We start from the raw sequence: 18,313 nt of genomic DNA on the forward strand, positions 1-18,313 counted from the left end.
TAAATTTAGGATTTCTAGATTAGTTCATGAATAGTATCTACATGTCCGGCAATGTCTGGTATCCTAAGGTACATGAGAAAAGTCCCTCCCTCCAAGATTTAGAAACAGAGCTCATGACTGATGCAATCTGAAATTTACCACAGTTGATGCTTGATAAATACTTGCTAAATTGAGAGCAAGCTTGGGATAAATATCACCAATATCAGTTATGAGCACAAATGGGTAAATTAGACATTATAGAAAAAAAGAGAGATGAAATGCTGGGCTGATGGCATATTTATTTATTTACTTAAGATAAAAAAGTGGGTAAAATATGCAACAGGATAGAGAAACAATGTAAGTGAAGCCTCAGAAGTAGTGATAAAGTAGAGCACATAGAGAAACATGTTGGTCATTGTACCTGGTCTCAAAATATGTACAGTGTAAAGGAAAGCCACTTTTTATAATGGGAAAGTGAGAGTAATTATCAAAATAAGAAGAGAGGAATAGGAGAGTTCTCATCATAGATCCCTTTGGGGATTATAATAATAATAATTATTATTATTGTTATTTTGTAATATTTTGAAGCTCATGCTTTGTAATTAGAAAAAAAAAATGATCCTTGGTCTACTCCATCTTGTGATGAAGGAAAAGGTTTAGGGTTCCATGGAAAGGCAAATGGAGAGCATGAGTTTGACCAAGTCCTCAAGGCTCCAGCCTTTGACAGCATTGGGCCCTCCAGTGGTGGGAGGTGTTGGCTCACATGACATCTGATAAGGCAGAAAGGTAATTAACCAATAAGAGACAAGGTGTTACTGAAAAGTGGAGTTGGCACACCTGATTACTAATTAATCAGGCGTGAGAGCACCTTGTAGATACATTCACTATTTAATTATAGCAGCCTCTCTTGGCAAAGGAGCATATGTTCTCAGCTTAATCTCCTGGTTTATACTGACATCAAATTGTCATTATCAGAAAGAATCAGGCCTTTTGATTATTTCCACTAATTTATTGAACACTTAAAATTAATGAACCCCAGGCCTTTTAAATGTGCTCAGTTGGTTTCGAAGATGGAGGAGAAAGGGGGGTAGAAAAAAAGCCTTCATTAAAAGGACAATTTGTTTGGATAAAGGTAAAGCAAATACATTTCATGGGTGATCTGAACTCTATTGAAAAACACATGAATTCTAAAAGCTAAGCCTCCAAAATGATGGAGAGGAAATAGGATAAGAGGTGTGCCCTGCTGACCAATGTTGGCCTCCAAAGAACATATGGCTAAAGGGTTTCCTCCCCGCCTAATTATTTATGTGCCAATTCTCTTGGCGACCTCACTGCAATTAAGTTTAATCAAATAAAAGCAATCAAAATTAAATGTTGGAAATCAATTGTTAGACTAACTAACAAGGAGTTCATTTTTTTTTTTAATTTTGAAAATTTAGTTAGGTTGGGGGGAATTTAGCATAAAGCCATCTTTATCACATAAGAATATCTTCTGTATTAAGATGCTCTTTGCATCACATCCAAGTTGTGGCTTTTTGCATTCAGTTTCAGGTGAAGGCCGCGTTCAAGTGACTCTCCAGGTGAAGGAAGGTGTGCCTATTTCAGGTGAGTATTAACCTACCCACCAAATAGTAGTGCCTGGTACAGTAGAATGTCCTCCAGTAACAGTTCTATAAATTGCTTGCATCAAATTGTTCATAAGCAGGTAGGCATCAGCCCTAATGCTATCATGCCTAACGACTCCCTATTGTGTCACCCTGATAGCTGAAATACGTGTCTGCATTGCAAAGAAAGATATAAGAAGGGTGTATTTCAAAACGTTGGAAAGTAGAGAATTAAAACATGTAAATAAGCACATTTCATAAATTATGGACCATATGTGCACACAAGAGTCCAGATCTGCAGATGGGCCATTAGGCCTCTACCAATTGGAAAGAAAAATTCAGGGTATCTCAAAACTTTAATTGTTCCCAGTGATTTCAGGACATCAGGGTAAACAAACCCTTCCCAAAAGTCAGATGGTTCTGTGAAATCTCTCTAACTCATAAAAGCCAAATTCTCAAAGACTAAAAGACTCCTAGGCACCTTCTAATGCATTTCATTGTTTGTTTTTGTTTATCCTAGGCCAGTTTAACTATGCATTTGCATTAGGGACAAATCTTTTCAAAGGCCAAATTTTCCTTTGATTTCCAGTGGCATTTTTGTGTTATGTCAGAGCAGAGCCCATGCTAATCAGAAAATGATCTAACTGCTCCATTTAAATTAATAAATAAATGAAGAAAATGTACTAGCCTAAAACTATAAACTAGATGTACCGATGGCTACTACTCCATGCTTATTGGACTGGGAAGAATGTGGTTCTTTGTTTTCATAACTGTTTCTGGGCTACCATAGCATTTTGTTCTTTATGTCCCCTGTCCTTTATCCCTCCTTTCCTTCAGGTGGCTCATGATGCATTATTTATTGAGGGCCTCTTGTGCAAGATGCAGGAGGATACAATGATGAGCAATGATGTTTGACTCCACGGGGTCTTATGGTCACATGGGGATGTCAATTAAACGACTAACTAATCAATGGATAAATCTCTTTTAAAATAACAGTGGCCAAGAAAAGTATCTTGCAATTCTCTCTTTGACAGTTCCGTGTTCAAATTTTCAATTGGTTGGGTCAGTTGCCATTTGTAGAGGACATACCTATTAGGGGTTGTTCTCATGCCAGGTCCCCTCAGAGGATACTGGACTATTTATGGGTGGCCATACCTCATTCAACCAGCTATATAGTCAGGGTGCCATGCCACTCAGACTTAGTAGGAAGATTTTGTATTAAGGACTTGTTGGAAGGAGACTGTCGGTGGCCAGGCTCCTGGGCTTGTTAGCAGGTGTCAGTTTAACTGGAAGATGTTTCATTTGGCCTATCAATTACAACATGCTGAATAAATAGAAAGATTCATAGAGTTATAGAATATTAATGAGGGAAAGAACCTCACAGGCTATCCTATCCAATTGCCCCACTTTACAAATAAGGGAACGGAAGCCTAGAGATTGAATAGTTTACTTAGTCACACCTAGTCCGTGGTTGAACTTGGATGAGAGCTCAGGTTACTCAACTCAGTCCAGTGTTCATTCTGCTATGCCATATAAACTCTAAGATGTTTAAAGTACCTTTTTTTGGCATATATTAATTTATGACTTCAATTAAAATCAATTGTATATAGTCAGTTTTCCTAGCCAATATAATTTGCAAGAGAAAACAATCTTAAACACGGGGAGTTACAGAATTTATACATTACCATTCATCAGAAAGAAATTTCAAATACTAAGATACTTCTAAGACATTCCCTGGTTCTCATGATGGGGGGTAGATGTGCTAATGCCAAAATTTAAATATGAGTGTGTATTTTGACTAATGAAAAGTTCTATGAAAAATAGTAAAATTATTACAGTATCAAAAATTCTTTGACAAAACAACAATGGAATGATTAATGGAGTTCTTTTTTTTTTTTAAAGATTTTATTTACTTATTTGATAGAGAGACAGCAAGAGAGGGAACACAAGCAGGGGGGGTGGGAGAGGGAGAAGCAGGCGTCCCTCTGAGCAGGGAGCCCAATGCAGGGCTCGATCCCAGGACCCTGGGATCATGACCTGAGCTGAAGGCAGACGCTTAACAACTGAGCCACCCAGGCGCCCCAATTAATGGAGTTCTATCTATATGTTAATCCACTCTGAGATTCAATATGAATATATAATGCAGATGAGACACTTTGGTTTAGGGTGTTCTGCTGCAGAGAGTCTCCTAGCTGACTCACTTGTAGGTTTATTCTGAGTGTACAAGATTGTGCGGGACACTGTAGAGAAATGCGGACAGGAAACTCCAGAACCAGCAGAAATTAGGGTGTATATGGGCCAATGCTGAGGAGAGACAGGGGAGGTGGTGGTGATGTAAGTTGTTGTATGGATGCTTAGTGGGTTTGTGGTGAGGATTTATGCTAATTAGAGTCAAGAGGATATCCAGGTTTCTGAACACCCCAGTGCAGGTCGTTCATGTTCTTCCAACACTGTGGCCTTACTCATTTCCTCTCAATGGGCATAATGCTTTATAAAAAATGAGAGGGGGGAAAATGGGCAAAGCAACCCACTTTTGGGGGGAAGAGAAAAATATTTCTGAAGAGCCTTTATCTTGATGACATTGTCTTTTCAGTGGGGCTAACTGGAAATATAGTGCATAGTCATATGGGACTATGATGATCAGATATTCTCTTAAATTGGCCATCCTTTCCCCATAGATGTAAGTTTATTTCCTTTCCTCAGGTTTCTGAGAATCTGTCAGCCCTCCTTCTTTTTAAAGTCAACTCATCCCTTTCAGCATCTTCTGAACTTTGTCCCATCGGTAAATGATTCGGTCTTGTGTAGTTAACTTCTCCTTTACTGGTTCCTTCTGGTCAGTGCCTCTCAATTAAAACAAAACAAAACAAAATTCTAAATACTGAGTCTTCCTCTAGCTGGTATCTCTGTTACAAACTTCTCAAAAGACCAGTCTCTTGATGCAGAGCCATAAAAAGCTGGGCAGATGAAGGATCAAGGTGGAGAGGGCAATATTTGGCTCAGATCTCAAGTTGGAGACCATCTTAAACCGTAGCTGTTGCTGAATGACAGACTTGTAGAGGAAAGCAAGGTGAGGCTTCCTCACAAATGCTGGTCCTGATCAAAATTCATGGAATCCGATTTCAAGCTAAGACTCATTTATCTAAAGATTGGGAAGACAGATCAAAGCCTGAGCGTCTCAAATCCTAAAGCTGTTCGTTCCTCGGTGAGCTTTCGGGACGATCTGACCCAGTGTGTTCCCTTCCTCACCTCCGGTGCATTTCTCAATCCACTGTAAGCCATGCTGCTTACCACCTCACCACACCACTGGAGCCGCTCTCACCGGGATCATCCATGCTCTGGTTGCCGAATTCAGCAGTCACTTCTTACTCACTCTCTTATCAGAACTCTGCTGTTAACAAGATCGCTTCTGCCCTCCGGACATGCTCTATTTCTTGGGCTTCCAAGACATGCCTCTCTCCTGATTCTCCTTGCATGTCTCTGTTTCTTTAACTCTTGTAGGCTTCTTCTTCTCTCCCCACTTTCTATATTAGTAATAGCCATACAGAAGCCTGATATTAACTATAGGAGTCTGATAACTTTGCAAGAGACTGAAACGTGTTTTCTTCTCCATGAAGTCTTCTTATCTTAAGGCAGAATGGTATAGAATGACCAAAGTTGTTCATAATAACAACTCTTAGAATAGTTACTTTAAGATTTAGTTTGTTCGGGCGCCTGGGTGGCTCAGTTGGTTAAGCGACTGCCTTCGGCTCAGGTCATGATCCCGGAGTCCCTAGATCGAGTCCTGCATCGGGCTCCCTGCTCGGCAGAGAGTCTGCTTCTCCCTCTGCCCCTCCCCCCTCTCATGTGCTCTCTCTCTCATTCTCTCTCTCTCAAATAAATAAATAAATAATCTTAAAAAAAAAGATTTAGTTTGTTCAATTAAAGACAGTTTCAGCCCTCTTATAAATAAGAGTGAAGATCTCAAAGTGAAGAATCTGTTTCCAACATCTATGATATAAAGAGTTTCAGAAGCCTGGTATGTGGTTTTAAAGAGCCTGGTCATTGCCCTTTTGAAATATCACTGGAAATAAAGCATCAGAATATCTCTTTCTGGCCTTTGTGGTGCTACTTAGTGGCCATTTCAACAGAGCCCCCACCCTACCCCCACCTGCATATTTAGAGGATAGTGCTGGAAAGGAGGCAAAATTGGGAGGAAACTAGGTATTATAGTCTTGGTGTTTATAAAATATTTATAAAGCCTCTTTCTGAGTGAAGTTTGTGCCAAGCCCATGCCTGATTCCCATGGTGTGGGGTCTATTTTGTGCTAATTAAATTGCCTAGGATTTCTACTTGACCACAATCTATATACTTTTCATTCATCCCAGGGCTCTAATGAGACCATGATTTCGAGGGACTTGGGTTCCCGTAGACAGAGTAACTGGGTGTTCCTCAAGGTTCTGACCTCAGGCATTTTATCTTTTCACATTGTAATCCTCCGGAGCTATCACAACCATCCTTAGAGTTTCAAATACGACCGCAAAATCCATCTTCTTGATTCAGCTCTCTCCCACTCTTCAGATTCATATCCAATCCCTCCTGGCTGTGTATCTCCACTTAGAGGTCTTTTCGAAGACACCCCAAACCCTTTATGGCTCAAATGGAATTCATTGATGTCCGTCTTAATGGACATCTCTGCCCATTACCACCTATGCTGGAAATCCAGGGGTCATCTTTGGCTCTTCCATCTTTTTTACCCATCACACCTGGATCTCTGATTATTTCTCCAACCTCATCACTTGCCTCCTCCCAGCTCTGTGGCTCGGCAACACCAAACTGCTTAGAGACCCTCCACTTAATCTCTTATTTCTTGCCGTTACTTATGATTGTCCTTCTGTCTGGAGTGCAAACCCTCACCACAATCCCCTTTACCTTTATAGCTCCTAAGCCTTTAAAATGCAGCTCAGATGCTCCCTCTCCAGGAAGCCTCCCCTGGCAAGGTCTCACTTCCTCTCCTTGTGGGATACCATTAAAGATAATTCCCTTTATATGTGCAATGGGGAGCGCTGTGAATTGTGTAAGACTGATGAATCACAGACCTGTACCTCTGAAATAAATAATACATTATATGTTAAAAAAAAAAGAAGATAGTAGGAAGGGAAAAATGAAGAGGGGGAAATCGGAGGGGAGGACGAATCATGAGAGACTATGATCTCTGAGAAACAAACTCAGGGTTCTAGAGGGGAGGGGGGTGGGGGGATGGGTTAGCTTGGTGATAGGTATTAAAGAGGGCACGTACTGAATGGAGCACTGGGTGTTATACGCAAACAATGAATCACAGAACACTACATCAAAAACTAATGATGTAATGTATGGTGACTAACATAATAAAATAAAATTAAAAAAAAGAGAGAACTCCCTTTAGAGTTCTATCCTCCCAATATTTATTTATACAACTTACACAACAGTGTTAGCTCCTTTCAGGCTAGAATGACATTTTATTCCTTTTTGTATCCCTACTTTTTAGGAGATTTTGGGAGAGAAGGCACTCATTATTTGTGCTTGTAAGATTACTATAATGGATGAGATTCTGCACCCCTCCCCAAACATGTGAGATCCCCCATCATTTGAGCTCTTGAAACTCTAAGAACATCTGGAGTCATCTGTGAATCTTTTCATCCTCTTTTTAGAGACCCTTTCTGCCCTCAGTCTGCACTAGGGATCACACTCCAGAAAAGAACATGTGGCTGCAGTTCAACATGGTGTTGTGTGTGATGGATACTGTGCTGTCCCCACTGGAAATTATTAGATTTATGGTATAATTCCTGATGAAGAGGCCAGTGGGATCGTTGAAAAGAAAATACCACTTGATTATCAGTGGCAGAATCAATAAAAACCAGTTGGAACATATATGAACTGTATGTAAATTACTTCAGTGAGAGGTGTCCAGGTTATTATCTTGCCTTTAATACACATTAAGAGCTATGAGAAGATTATACCTTTTGACTCAGTGATCCCATTGCTAAGATTCTATTTTAAGAAGAAATCATTGTTACTGGCATATTTGTATGGAGATATTTAACACTGCATTACTTATAATTTTAGAAGAGAGTGGAAAGATCCTAAGTACCAAACATTAAGGATTGAGTAAATGATAGACTTTTTATATGATAGAATATTATGTAGCCACTAAAATTATGTTGACAAGGAGTTTTAATGACATTAGGAAATGCATATCAAAGTGGCTAAGCCAAGTAGAAAAAGAAGTGAATATAAAATTGCATATATGATGTAATCTCAATTATATAAAAATGCTGGGAAATTCTGGAAGGAAATGCAAATAAAAGATTAATGACGGTTATCTCTAGGTAGTGAGATTATAGGCCATTATTATTATTTTTCTTTCTTTTTTTTTTTGAAGATTTTATTTATTTATTTGACAGAGAGATAGAGAGAGAGCACAAGTAGGTAGAGAGGCAGGCAGAGGGAGAGGGAGAAGCAGGCTCTCCACTGAGCAGGGAGCCCGACGTGGGGCTTGATCCCAGGACCCTGGGATCATGACCTGAGCCAAAGGCAGATGCTTAATGACTGAGCCACCCAGGTGCCCCTATTTTTCTTTCTATATTTGCATTTTTCAAATATTCCATGATAAGCATATGTCATATCAGGCAAAGCACAAATGTGTAATAACAAAAGTAGAATATATTTTCCCTAGAAGTAGAGGTAACTGAAGGATTGAATAATTACTTGCTTTACACTGATAACATGACTTTTAAAAGGTTATAAAATATCAAAAGGCAGCTACCTTGGGAGGTAAAAATATTATCAATATCCTAAAATAAGGATAGAATTTGCAAGTTATTATAGTGAATCAGATTTTCATAGTTACTTGCTATTTTCCTTTTGTTTTGTAGCTTCTACCTCTGCACCTGAATCAGCTTTAAAATGGTCCCTTCCTGAAGCATGGACAGGCATTGAAGAGGGCTGGGGAGGACACAACAATACCATTCCAGGTCCTGGGGATGACGTCCTGATTTTACCCAGTGAGTAAAACAGTCCATGAATTAAATAATCACAGACAGACTGAACGAGGATAATCCAATTGGGGATTATTTGTCATTTAAATACATTGTACAAGTAAAGAATGTGGGCAATCTTATTTGTGGGCACTTATGTCTACAACCTCCTTTTTTGCATTATAAGTGAAGAATTTCGTACTCCTATGAAATCCAGAAAAAATAGCTCAGCTTACCTTCATTAAAGGTGGAATAAATAGTTACAATGCCACAAGGAGTTAGAATAATTCATTAATGGGATATGTTTCTTATGTGACAGAGAACAGAGATTTGCAGAAAAATTCTAGTGTCCTTGTATTGGAAAGAAGCAATTTGCAAGTGCTTTCTTTTTTTTTGCCTTTTGTGGATCTTTTAAATATAGAACTTAAACTTTAAATAAAGAATCTTTCAAATATAGAAAAATGATGAATAAGTTGCCATGATTTTTCAAAGATGCTGGAAAAGGAAACTGATCAATAAAACAGAAAAATAAAAGTCTATGTATGTATGTATGTATCATCTATCTAGAACTCTCTTCCCACAAAGACACATATGGAAGAAGATGATTCTTCAGATAAACAGAAACACACACCCATACTTTAAAAATTTTTTTCTTTTTTCTTAAAGATTTTATCTTATTATTCGTATTTTTAAGTAATCTCTGCACCCAACATGGGGCTCAAACTCACCACCCTGAGACTGAGTCACATACTCCACTGACTGAACCAGCCAGGTGCCCCCCCAAATTTTTCTTTCTTAAGAGTGAGTCTTGAAACTCCCAGAAAATCGCCCTAGCCTGAGAAGAAAATGTTTTTCAAAGAACAAATATATTTTCCCTAAAAGACCTAATTTCATTTGTGGCTTAATGAACTTCCTAAGGTAATACTAAATTTAAAAAGATCCATACTGGAAGAAGAATGTTTGGTCATCTGCGAAGTGGTAACAATGATAATATCCAACATTTATTGACAACTAACAACATGGCAGGAATGATTCTCCATATGTTAACTAATTCAACCCTGACAAGAACTTCTTTGTGATATACGTGATATTATCATCCCCGTTTTTTTAGGGTTTTATTTATTTATTTATTTATTTGACCAGCATGCATGAGCTGGGGGGTGGGGCAGAGGGAGAAGCAGACTCCTCACTGGGCAGGGAGTCTGAGATCCCAGGACCCTGAGATCATGACTGGATCCGAAGGCAGATGCTCCACCAGCTGAGCCACCCAGGCACCCCGATCATCCCTATTTTTACTGACAAGATAACAGAGGCCCAGGGCAGTTAAGTAACTTGCCCAGGTTCATGCAGTTTGCAATTTAGCAGTCTGAATTTTAACCCAGGCAGTCTGACTCGGAGGCCTTATTCTTAACCCATCAAGTGCATTCCTTTTCTAAAAGGACAAAGAGGAAATGACAAAGAGTAGTTGTGTCGCTTGTTTTATTTAGGATAAAAAAACAAAGGCAGAATGATTAAAACACAGTCACCACCTCTGGGCATTGGTGGGGTCCTGGTATAGCTGTGCATAGAGAGGTGAGGGACAGGAGGGGGTGGGCTGACCAGTACGAACTTGAACTATTATTATCGTCCAGCTCCCCTATCATCCACCTCTCTCAATGGAGAATGTAACTTTTTGAATAAACAAGCTCATGAGTCATTCCCATACGGAAGGGAAAAATCTGTTCTGTCTCAGCCATTTCTTTGATGAATGTAGCCAGTGGATTGGCCCTGGGCTATGGTTTTTCCCACTAAGCAAGCTGTTTCCCCCACCCCATGCAGGAAGCAAGTGAAGCTTTTGAAGGTTGCCAAGCTTCTAGTATCCTTTGGGACCTTTATGCTGAGAGAGGAGTAATCTTAGCTATCTTGCTTGGCTGTATCCACTGTTGTGTCCTGACTTTGGGGACCCCCTGGCATTGTCCGTCATTCTCCAATCCTTTGTTCGTGCATGGTCAGTTTATAAGATGGGCCTGAATTCTCCATGAAGCTGCTCTTAGGTAGCACAGAGCAAAAATAAATAAATAAATAAATAAATAAATAATATATATATAAAAATAAATAGCACCGATCAGGAAAAAAGGGGGGGCAGGAGGGTGAGGCACAAATGTTGGCTGTATAAAGTATCTTTCCATTGGTCCTTCAGTGCTATTGTGGGAATCAGAGAAGTGAAGATTTTTCAACTATGCAGTTATTGTTCATTATTTCTGGTTTCCAAATGGAAAGATAAGTGAATGAAAATGGGTGTGTAATATGTAATAAATGAAGTCCTTATTGTTCTGTTGCCTTTTTTCCCTTCTCTTCTAAGCTCTCTTTTAACTCCAACAAATGATCTTACAGTGGCCCGCATTTTAATCCGGTGCTCTGTTCTGTTTGGGGTCTCACGTAGGAGCTGTTCTGGCTTACTTTTCCTTTCAGGTTTTTGGCCAAACCTCATATTTTGACCTCTGATGGACCTTTAGGTTAAATCTACCTTCCCTTTCTACTTGTGGTTTTGTATTCTTGACCTTTGCCTAGCTCTCCCGGTTTCACTCATTCCCAGTCTTCCTTGAATCAAGTAAGTTTGTTCACCCAAGTGTGGCACAAAATAGACAACAAATATTGCTTGAGTGACGTGCACAATCTCAATGCTGCCACCCATAATTTAATATTAGAATTAAATCTTTGAGTTTGACGGGTTTGATACAGCACAACTATAAGACCGTGCAGGTCTGTGAAAAATAATGTCTTCTCCTTTGAGCAGATACCTATGAATTACGATTTTTATGATGATGCTGTTGACGAAGATAGCAGCAAATATAATTTGACTGCTTGGTGTGTGCCCTGCACTCTACATGTTCTACATGGATTTTCTCAGTTAATTCTCCACAACTACTTTATGAGTGGATCCTGCTGCTGTCCTCCTTTTTATAGTTGAGGAATCTGAGACACAGAGAGGTTAAGTAACTTGCCCAAGTTTTTTCCAGCTAGTAAGTCAAGAGGCTGTGACAGGAAATCAGTGTGATTCCAGAGCCCTCTTTATAGTGTTATTTAAAAGAAAAAAACAAAACTCACCACCCCTGCCTGTTCTGATTCATCCAAATCTGATTGCATATTATACAGGATTTATCCTTCTCTGCTTATTGTTCATATTGTCTCCTTCACTTGGACTTAAGAAGGAAAAAAAAAAAAAAACCAACCAACTATTTACTGAGTACCTAGCATATGTGAGATACTTGAAGAATTCAATCTTACCACATCCCCATTAGGTACATATACATGGGAGAACTGGCAAAACTTCCCAAAGAGGTATCTGATGTAATGAGCCTTTAGTAGAAGCATGTGCTTTGCATCTGGCAGCAAATGTAGTTGTAATTCAAGTTAACACTTTTTTCCAATTCAGTTTAGGCAACATTTACTGAACACTCACTGTGTTCAAGGCACTGTACCAGGTGCTCCTGATCTGGGGCTCCAAAGGCAAGTCAGATACACCATGACCTCAAATAGCTAGGGATTTAGCTGAATCAATAAAACACAGAATACATAATAGTACAACAAATAGCTGGAATCAGCAACAGAAGTGTTTTGAATCAAAGTGTCTCAGGCGAAGGGAAGAGAGATGGCTTCATGGCAGAAGAGGACCTTGAAAAATGGAGTAAGAATCTGAGGGACATTTAGGAGAAACAAAGACATATTGGGGAGTTAGTGATGCTTCAGGAGATGAGGACGGGCTGTTGACTAGGATAAACCTGGGTTCACATTTGCATTTTGACATTGACCAATTGTGTGACATTGGACAAGTTTTAAACTTCTCTGACCCTCATCTATAAAATGAGGGCTGTAATTAATATGGGTGTCATGGTGTTGAAAAGATTAAATGAGATAATGTCAGTACACATGACCACTGCATAGAGTATTGGCAGTAATGGAATTAGAGATGAAAGCTGTGATTTTTAATGTATCAGGTGCTCTTTTCCTTCATTTTTCCATCTGGCTGCCCCTCTTGGCCTCTGGTATTAGCAACACATTGTATTTGCTTTCCAATGGCTTATTATTTAATTTTCACAACATCCTTGGGAGCTAAATAGGTAATAACTATTATTACAGTAAAAATCCATTTTTACATAATACGATTTTAATGGAACTGCTGATTTTACAAAATGAAAGTGACTGGTAAAGAAGATTTAAGTGATACTTTTGAACCTCTAATATAATTTTATGGTGTTTTGTGTATTTTAATTCATTAATAAAGGAAACGTGTAGAACATTCCCATCATTATTCAAATAGAATAGCATAATTTTTCAATAAAATTCTTAGGGTAAATTGCCTATTTCCATTTTCTGGGAAATCAATTTTATGGAATGACCTCAGACCCATCCTATTCCATAAAAATAGGACTTTACTGTACTAATAAAAGATATCACTATCTTAAGTATGGTACCATTTTCCTCCAAGGCGTTCTATCTTTATAGACATTGGATTTTGAAAAAGCTGTAAATTCTTCTCGGCGGTATTGTATGGAGTAAGCTAAGGTGAAGAATTTGCTTTGCATTTTAGTTTGTGATAACTTTGCTTCCCACAAACAAGTATATCTGATTGTCTTTGCCTCCTAAATATTGAGAGAATTGGTACAAATGCATTCTAGACATCTTACAGAGTTTAAACAAGTTCTATCTAACATATTATACAAATTGCACTTTCGCAAGCATAGATGGTCAATGGGTGAAATAATCCTGCTAACCTGTACTCCACGTTTTGTCCTGAAAGGACGTGATGGATTTGTGTATGATGTTTCCAAGGCTTTCTCTGAAGGAATTTCAGCCATGACAGGATGACATCCTTTTCACACAGAGTAGGCTTAATGAAAGGAAAATGTGTTTTAATTCCAAATGATAGGATTCTGTTTTGAAGGGTACAGATATGATATCATATAGCCTCCAGCGTAGTGTGAATGTGTGTGTGCGTGCGTGTGTGTGTGCATGTATGATAGAATTCACTGTGTTCCCCTTTTTCTGTATCACTTTGAACTGTCCTTATTTGAAGAAATGAATGGAAGAATACTGTTTTTCCTTTATAATAGTTCTTCTGTTTGTTCTGATTTTCAATACTTGGCTATTTTAAATGGCAGAGAAGCTCATCAAAGCCATGTGATGTTCAAAGATGGCAATATTTAAAGCATTTCTTTGTTAAATCACAAGGCATTAAAGTTGGTGATATGAGGTGAAATGATCATAAATCGGGAAATAATGTTGGGGGGCAGAATTGCTACAGAATGTTGTAATCATAGCATTATTAGCTTGATTTACCTTTTTCTTACTTGAGATTATAACTACTTGAGGATAAGATACATGTAACAAAGATTTAAGTCTGCAAAGTCAATTAGAAATCAGATATTATAAATAGTATGTTCTATCCCTGTAGCTTGAGTAGTTTTCAATATTCTGACCTCGTCCCATTTGGGTGAGACCAAAGCGTCTTGCAAACCATCACCCTATTTATTCTGGATTTCTGGCAAATGGAAAAGGGAAGAAATTTAAGCTTAATTACCGGGGTCCTTTTTCTGATGCCTGGCATCAGAATGGTGACTGACATGTTCTGGAAATCTATTTCTATTTAACAGACCACCTGGAAACTTAATAGCTTAAAACCCACCTTTTATTTTGCTGACAATTTTGTGGGGAAGGCTGGAGTATTCTTGTTTGGGATCTTCCAGACATTACAGCCAGATGATGGCTGGGTTGTAGTGATCTAAAAGCTCAGCCTTGGTGAATGGTTTAAGATGGCTCACTCGCATGGCTGGCAATCGATGTTGGTTATTATTGGCGGGGAGCTCAGTCAGGGCAGTCAGCTAAAAGGCCTCAGTGTCTTTCCATGTGGGTTTCTCTGTGGAGCTTCTTGGGCTTTCTCACAGCATGCAGCTGGATTCCAAGAAAGAGCAGGCTATGAAGGAGTTCTTCAAGAGTGAGCAGTCCAAGAGACCTGGGTGGAAGTTACTGTCTTCTAAGCCAACCTTAGCAGCCTCAGAATATGATGACCACCACATCCTCTTGGTCAAGCGAGGCGGTAAAGGCAGCCCAGAGACAAGGGAGGAGAATTGGGCTCCACCTCTCAATGGGAGGGCCAGCAAAGAACTTGCAGCTGTCTTTAATCTTACCACGGTGTATGTGTTTATGTGTATGAGTGTGTGTGCATGCATGTAATTAGGAGCAGATGTACCTGACTTATTTCAAAAGGTTTGAGGGTTTTAGGGTCTGCTAAATTTGTACTGTCTTCCCTCTCTGGGCAGAATTTATTTAGATTCTGTTGGCTTACCTGAATCAGAACTTGAAGAACACCAGGAGACAGACTGGCCAAAAGATTTTAGTTTCTTTATTCTTCACAACCTATGATGTTCAGTGGTCTTGTATTGCCTCTTTGCCGCCCAAAAGTAGGATTCTTCAACCCTCCAAACAAAACTGTGGGCCCCTGACCTGGGACTGCTCACTTTGGGAGGGGGGGTCGGATGACAGTGTTTGGGCTGCAGCATCTGTCCAAATCTTTACGTGCATGACCAGAAACTTCTTCTTGGGAGAGAGGAGTGTGCTGGGCTGAGGAGAAAAACAGCACAAATATTTTGAACATTTTATTTCTCTCGGGGCAGAAATTAAAAGTGCACAAGGACGACAGTCAGGATTTTCTTTTCCCTTGTTTAGAATATGAATGGGAAAGCCATTCCTTAAGATTTTATGGGGAAGAACAGATGAATATGATTTTTTAAGAGGTCCTTTTGACACAGAAACTTGAATCAGTATTATTGCCAAATAAAAATAAATAAAAAGAAAATCTGAAACCAAAGATCAAAGAATCTTTAGATACTGTATAAATCTCCTTCCTTTTAGGGAGTTCCTTGGAGGAGAATACAGACCGTGAACATTGCTTAATGGTAAAGGGTGTTAAGGCCACGTTCTTCCCACAAGAAGGAAAACTCAGTATCTCAGATTTCATGGGGCAAGTATTTCCATAGACCTCCCCAAATAGTTTTGAAATATTTCATGTAAATTGACTTTTCATATACCCATTAATTTAAGAATATACTATAGAAGCTCACTCTTGAAAGCAATTTAAGTATAAAATCCTTTGCAATATGGAGTCCTTTGATGAACTGAATGATTATCTAGGAATTTGTTTTATTTTGGGGTGTCTTTATGCAGATTTACTTGTATTAAGTAAATATTCATATATATGTAAAAATGTGGATACATAGCATTGTTGAAGCTGCTAGGGAATTTAGTGGCTATCTAATTCAACTGAAATGAGCTCAGGTAATGCAAGTGTTTTAGAAATTGTAAAATGCTGTGAAATGCATTATTATTGCCCAGACTTTTATGATATTTTGTACCAAGGATAAGAGCAGAATTTCTGTCTCCTTGTTCTCAACCCAGTGTTGCAAATTGCCTCCTAAAATTTATAAGAAGGGATATTGTTGCTTTATTTGTTGTTTTAGATTTGTTTCCTTAAAATAGGATTACATCTCCAAGACACAGCTGTAGCCTCGGGAGTTCCTTCTAGTTGCAGTGACCATGATTCAAATGGCTTCTTACAAATTAATAGTAGCAATACCCTAACTAGTGACCAAAGCCTGTAACGGAGTGCCCTTTTGAGGAGTGAACAATTCCAAACAGGAGTTGGAATTAAAAAAAAAAAAAAAGTATTTCCATAGCTATATAGGTTTTCTCCATCAAAATTAAAGTCCAGTTAAAATAACAGCAGCACAGAAATTTTTACTTCCTATAAGTGACAAAAGGAGCATTATTTTAAAAATATATATTAAAATAAGTTGATACCTTTTCCTAATCTCCATTTGTCAATCTCAGCTTGACTGACTCAATGGTGTTTGTTTCTGGGCTAATTAGAACTCACTTAGAATCTTCTCTTGGGACCCAAAGTCATGTAGGCCCTTACACTCTTTATGGCTTGTTAACTTACTGGAACTAATGAGAGTTCTACTTGAATTGAGTGGTTTTTCAAACCTTTGCTGTCATTACTCACCTGAGAAACATACTCTTTGTCATAGTCCATTAGTATTAGTATCATAGCGATTTCTTAGGAGGGGACATATTTCCTCAGGGTTTGCAGATCATAATTTAGGTGAGGGAGCAGGCTGGCATTGACAAGTGTGAGGTATCTAAGAGGCCCAGGGCTTATTTTGGTAGTCACCCCCACCTGGAGAATCACCGCTTTTATCAGTTTACAAACTCCTGACTCCAGGCTTCCAAAAGTGCGACCCTTCTGGGCACCTTCTGTTCCAACCAAACGGTATGCCTATAAAACACCCATGGTACTTTACCTTCAGTTGCAGTAGATGTGATTTCTTGCTACTATAACAACTTCTTTCTCCTCCATAACCTCTGAATGCGTCCATGCATAGTAAATACTACTTTTTCAAAAAACTATGCATTATTTTCCTTAGAACTTTTAAGTATACTTTGACCTTAACAGTATAAACTACCAGCTTCATAGTAGCAATACATGCATTGGTGGTTGCTATGGAACCGTGGGGCTGTGGTGGGAAGCAGAACTGGCAGGTCTTGGCATTTTAGTAATTGTGAAGAGTAGAGAGAATGAGCCTGAAAAGAGTACTCAGAGCTTTTGTGCATGTGTGAATGGCTGGGGATGCCGTCAGTAGAGAGAGAGGATGCAGGGGAAGGAATAGATTTAAGAGGGAGGATAATACATTCCCTCAGACATACACTAAATTTCATGTGCAGATGCCTGAATGGTAACAGGAAATGTGGACCAGAAGTTTGGGAGGGAAGCCAGTTGGGAATCTGGACTTAGATTTGGTAATCCTCTGAAGAGTTGACTGAGGAATCCTTGGGGACTGAACTAGGGTTAGAGCCAACAGGAGAGCCTTCACACATGGCTACTAGGAGACGGTAGGATGCAGCATCTTGGAGGAAATTCTAATTTAAGTGGCAGGAAAAGAAACCAGAGAAGGAGCAATCATGAAACTAGGACATGAGCTAGGACAGCAGAAGGCAAGAAAAGAGCAACACCAAGATGGTGGAGGTCGTTAATAGTAAACGTTCCAAGGAGGCTGAGAAGGATGGTCATTTAGAAATGCCCAAGGATAAACTACCTACTCCCTGGAAGCTGCTACAAGTCAAATGCAAAATCTAATGCTTGTCTGGTCTTAAAATTTCAGACATCTACATTGGATCCTTATGGAAACCCTTGTAGAGATCAGTGTCTTTAAGGATCCCTATATCTTTGTTAAAATTAAAACCAGTTACCCTCAGATGAGACAGGAGCACTTCTAGGGTGGCAACCAAATTGTCTCTGGTCACTCTCTGGTTAGAATACTAAGTGTTCTAAATTAATAAGCTCCTATAATAGGTTAATTCCAATATAATGGGTCAATTTGTACAGTTCAATCCATTCGGGAAAATAGAATAGACTATAATCTCTAAGATATCAACTGTCATTTCCTAAAGGGGTACAGTTTTACAAAAACACAGAACAGGACAATAGATAATTTTTAAAAATATGTAGAGGATTATGTGTAATTCTTACAGTGGGTTTCATTCTGGAGGTAAGAACTGAGGATCATATTTAAGACAGGCAAGAGTAGGTCATCAGAGCACTTTGGATTCCTTTCAACTTCAGGATACTGAAAGCAGCATCTGGAGATTTTGGTATTTATTTTCGGGTGTTGATGTTAGGAACAAATTTCTTTAAAGTCATTA

General features: G+C 38.9%; 1 protein-coding gene across 1 annotated transcript in view; it reads left to right on the forward strand.

Moving 5' to 3' along the window:
- PKHD1 (PKHD1 ciliary IPT domain containing fibrocystin/polyductin) overlaps nucleotides 1-18,313 on the forward strand; it is a 451,815-nt gene that overhangs the window by 239,575 nt on the left and 193,927 nt on the right. The window contains exons 50-51 of the mRNA XM_021691934.1: nucleotides 1,525-1,584; nucleotides 8,474-8,602. Of these exons, the coding sequence (XP_021547609.1) occupies nucleotides 1,525-1,584; nucleotides 8,474-8,602 (189 nt within the window). The remainder of the gene's footprint in view (nucleotides 1-1,524; nucleotides 1,585-8,473; nucleotides 8,603-18,313) is intronic.

Source organism: Neomonachus schauinslandi, chromosome 8 (genome assembly GCF_002201575.2).
Source record: "Neomonachus schauinslandi chromosome 8, ASM220157v2, whole genome shotgun sequence".
Lineage (NCBI taxonomy): Eukaryota > Metazoa > Chordata > Mammalia > Carnivora > Phocidae > Neomonachus > Neomonachus schauinslandi.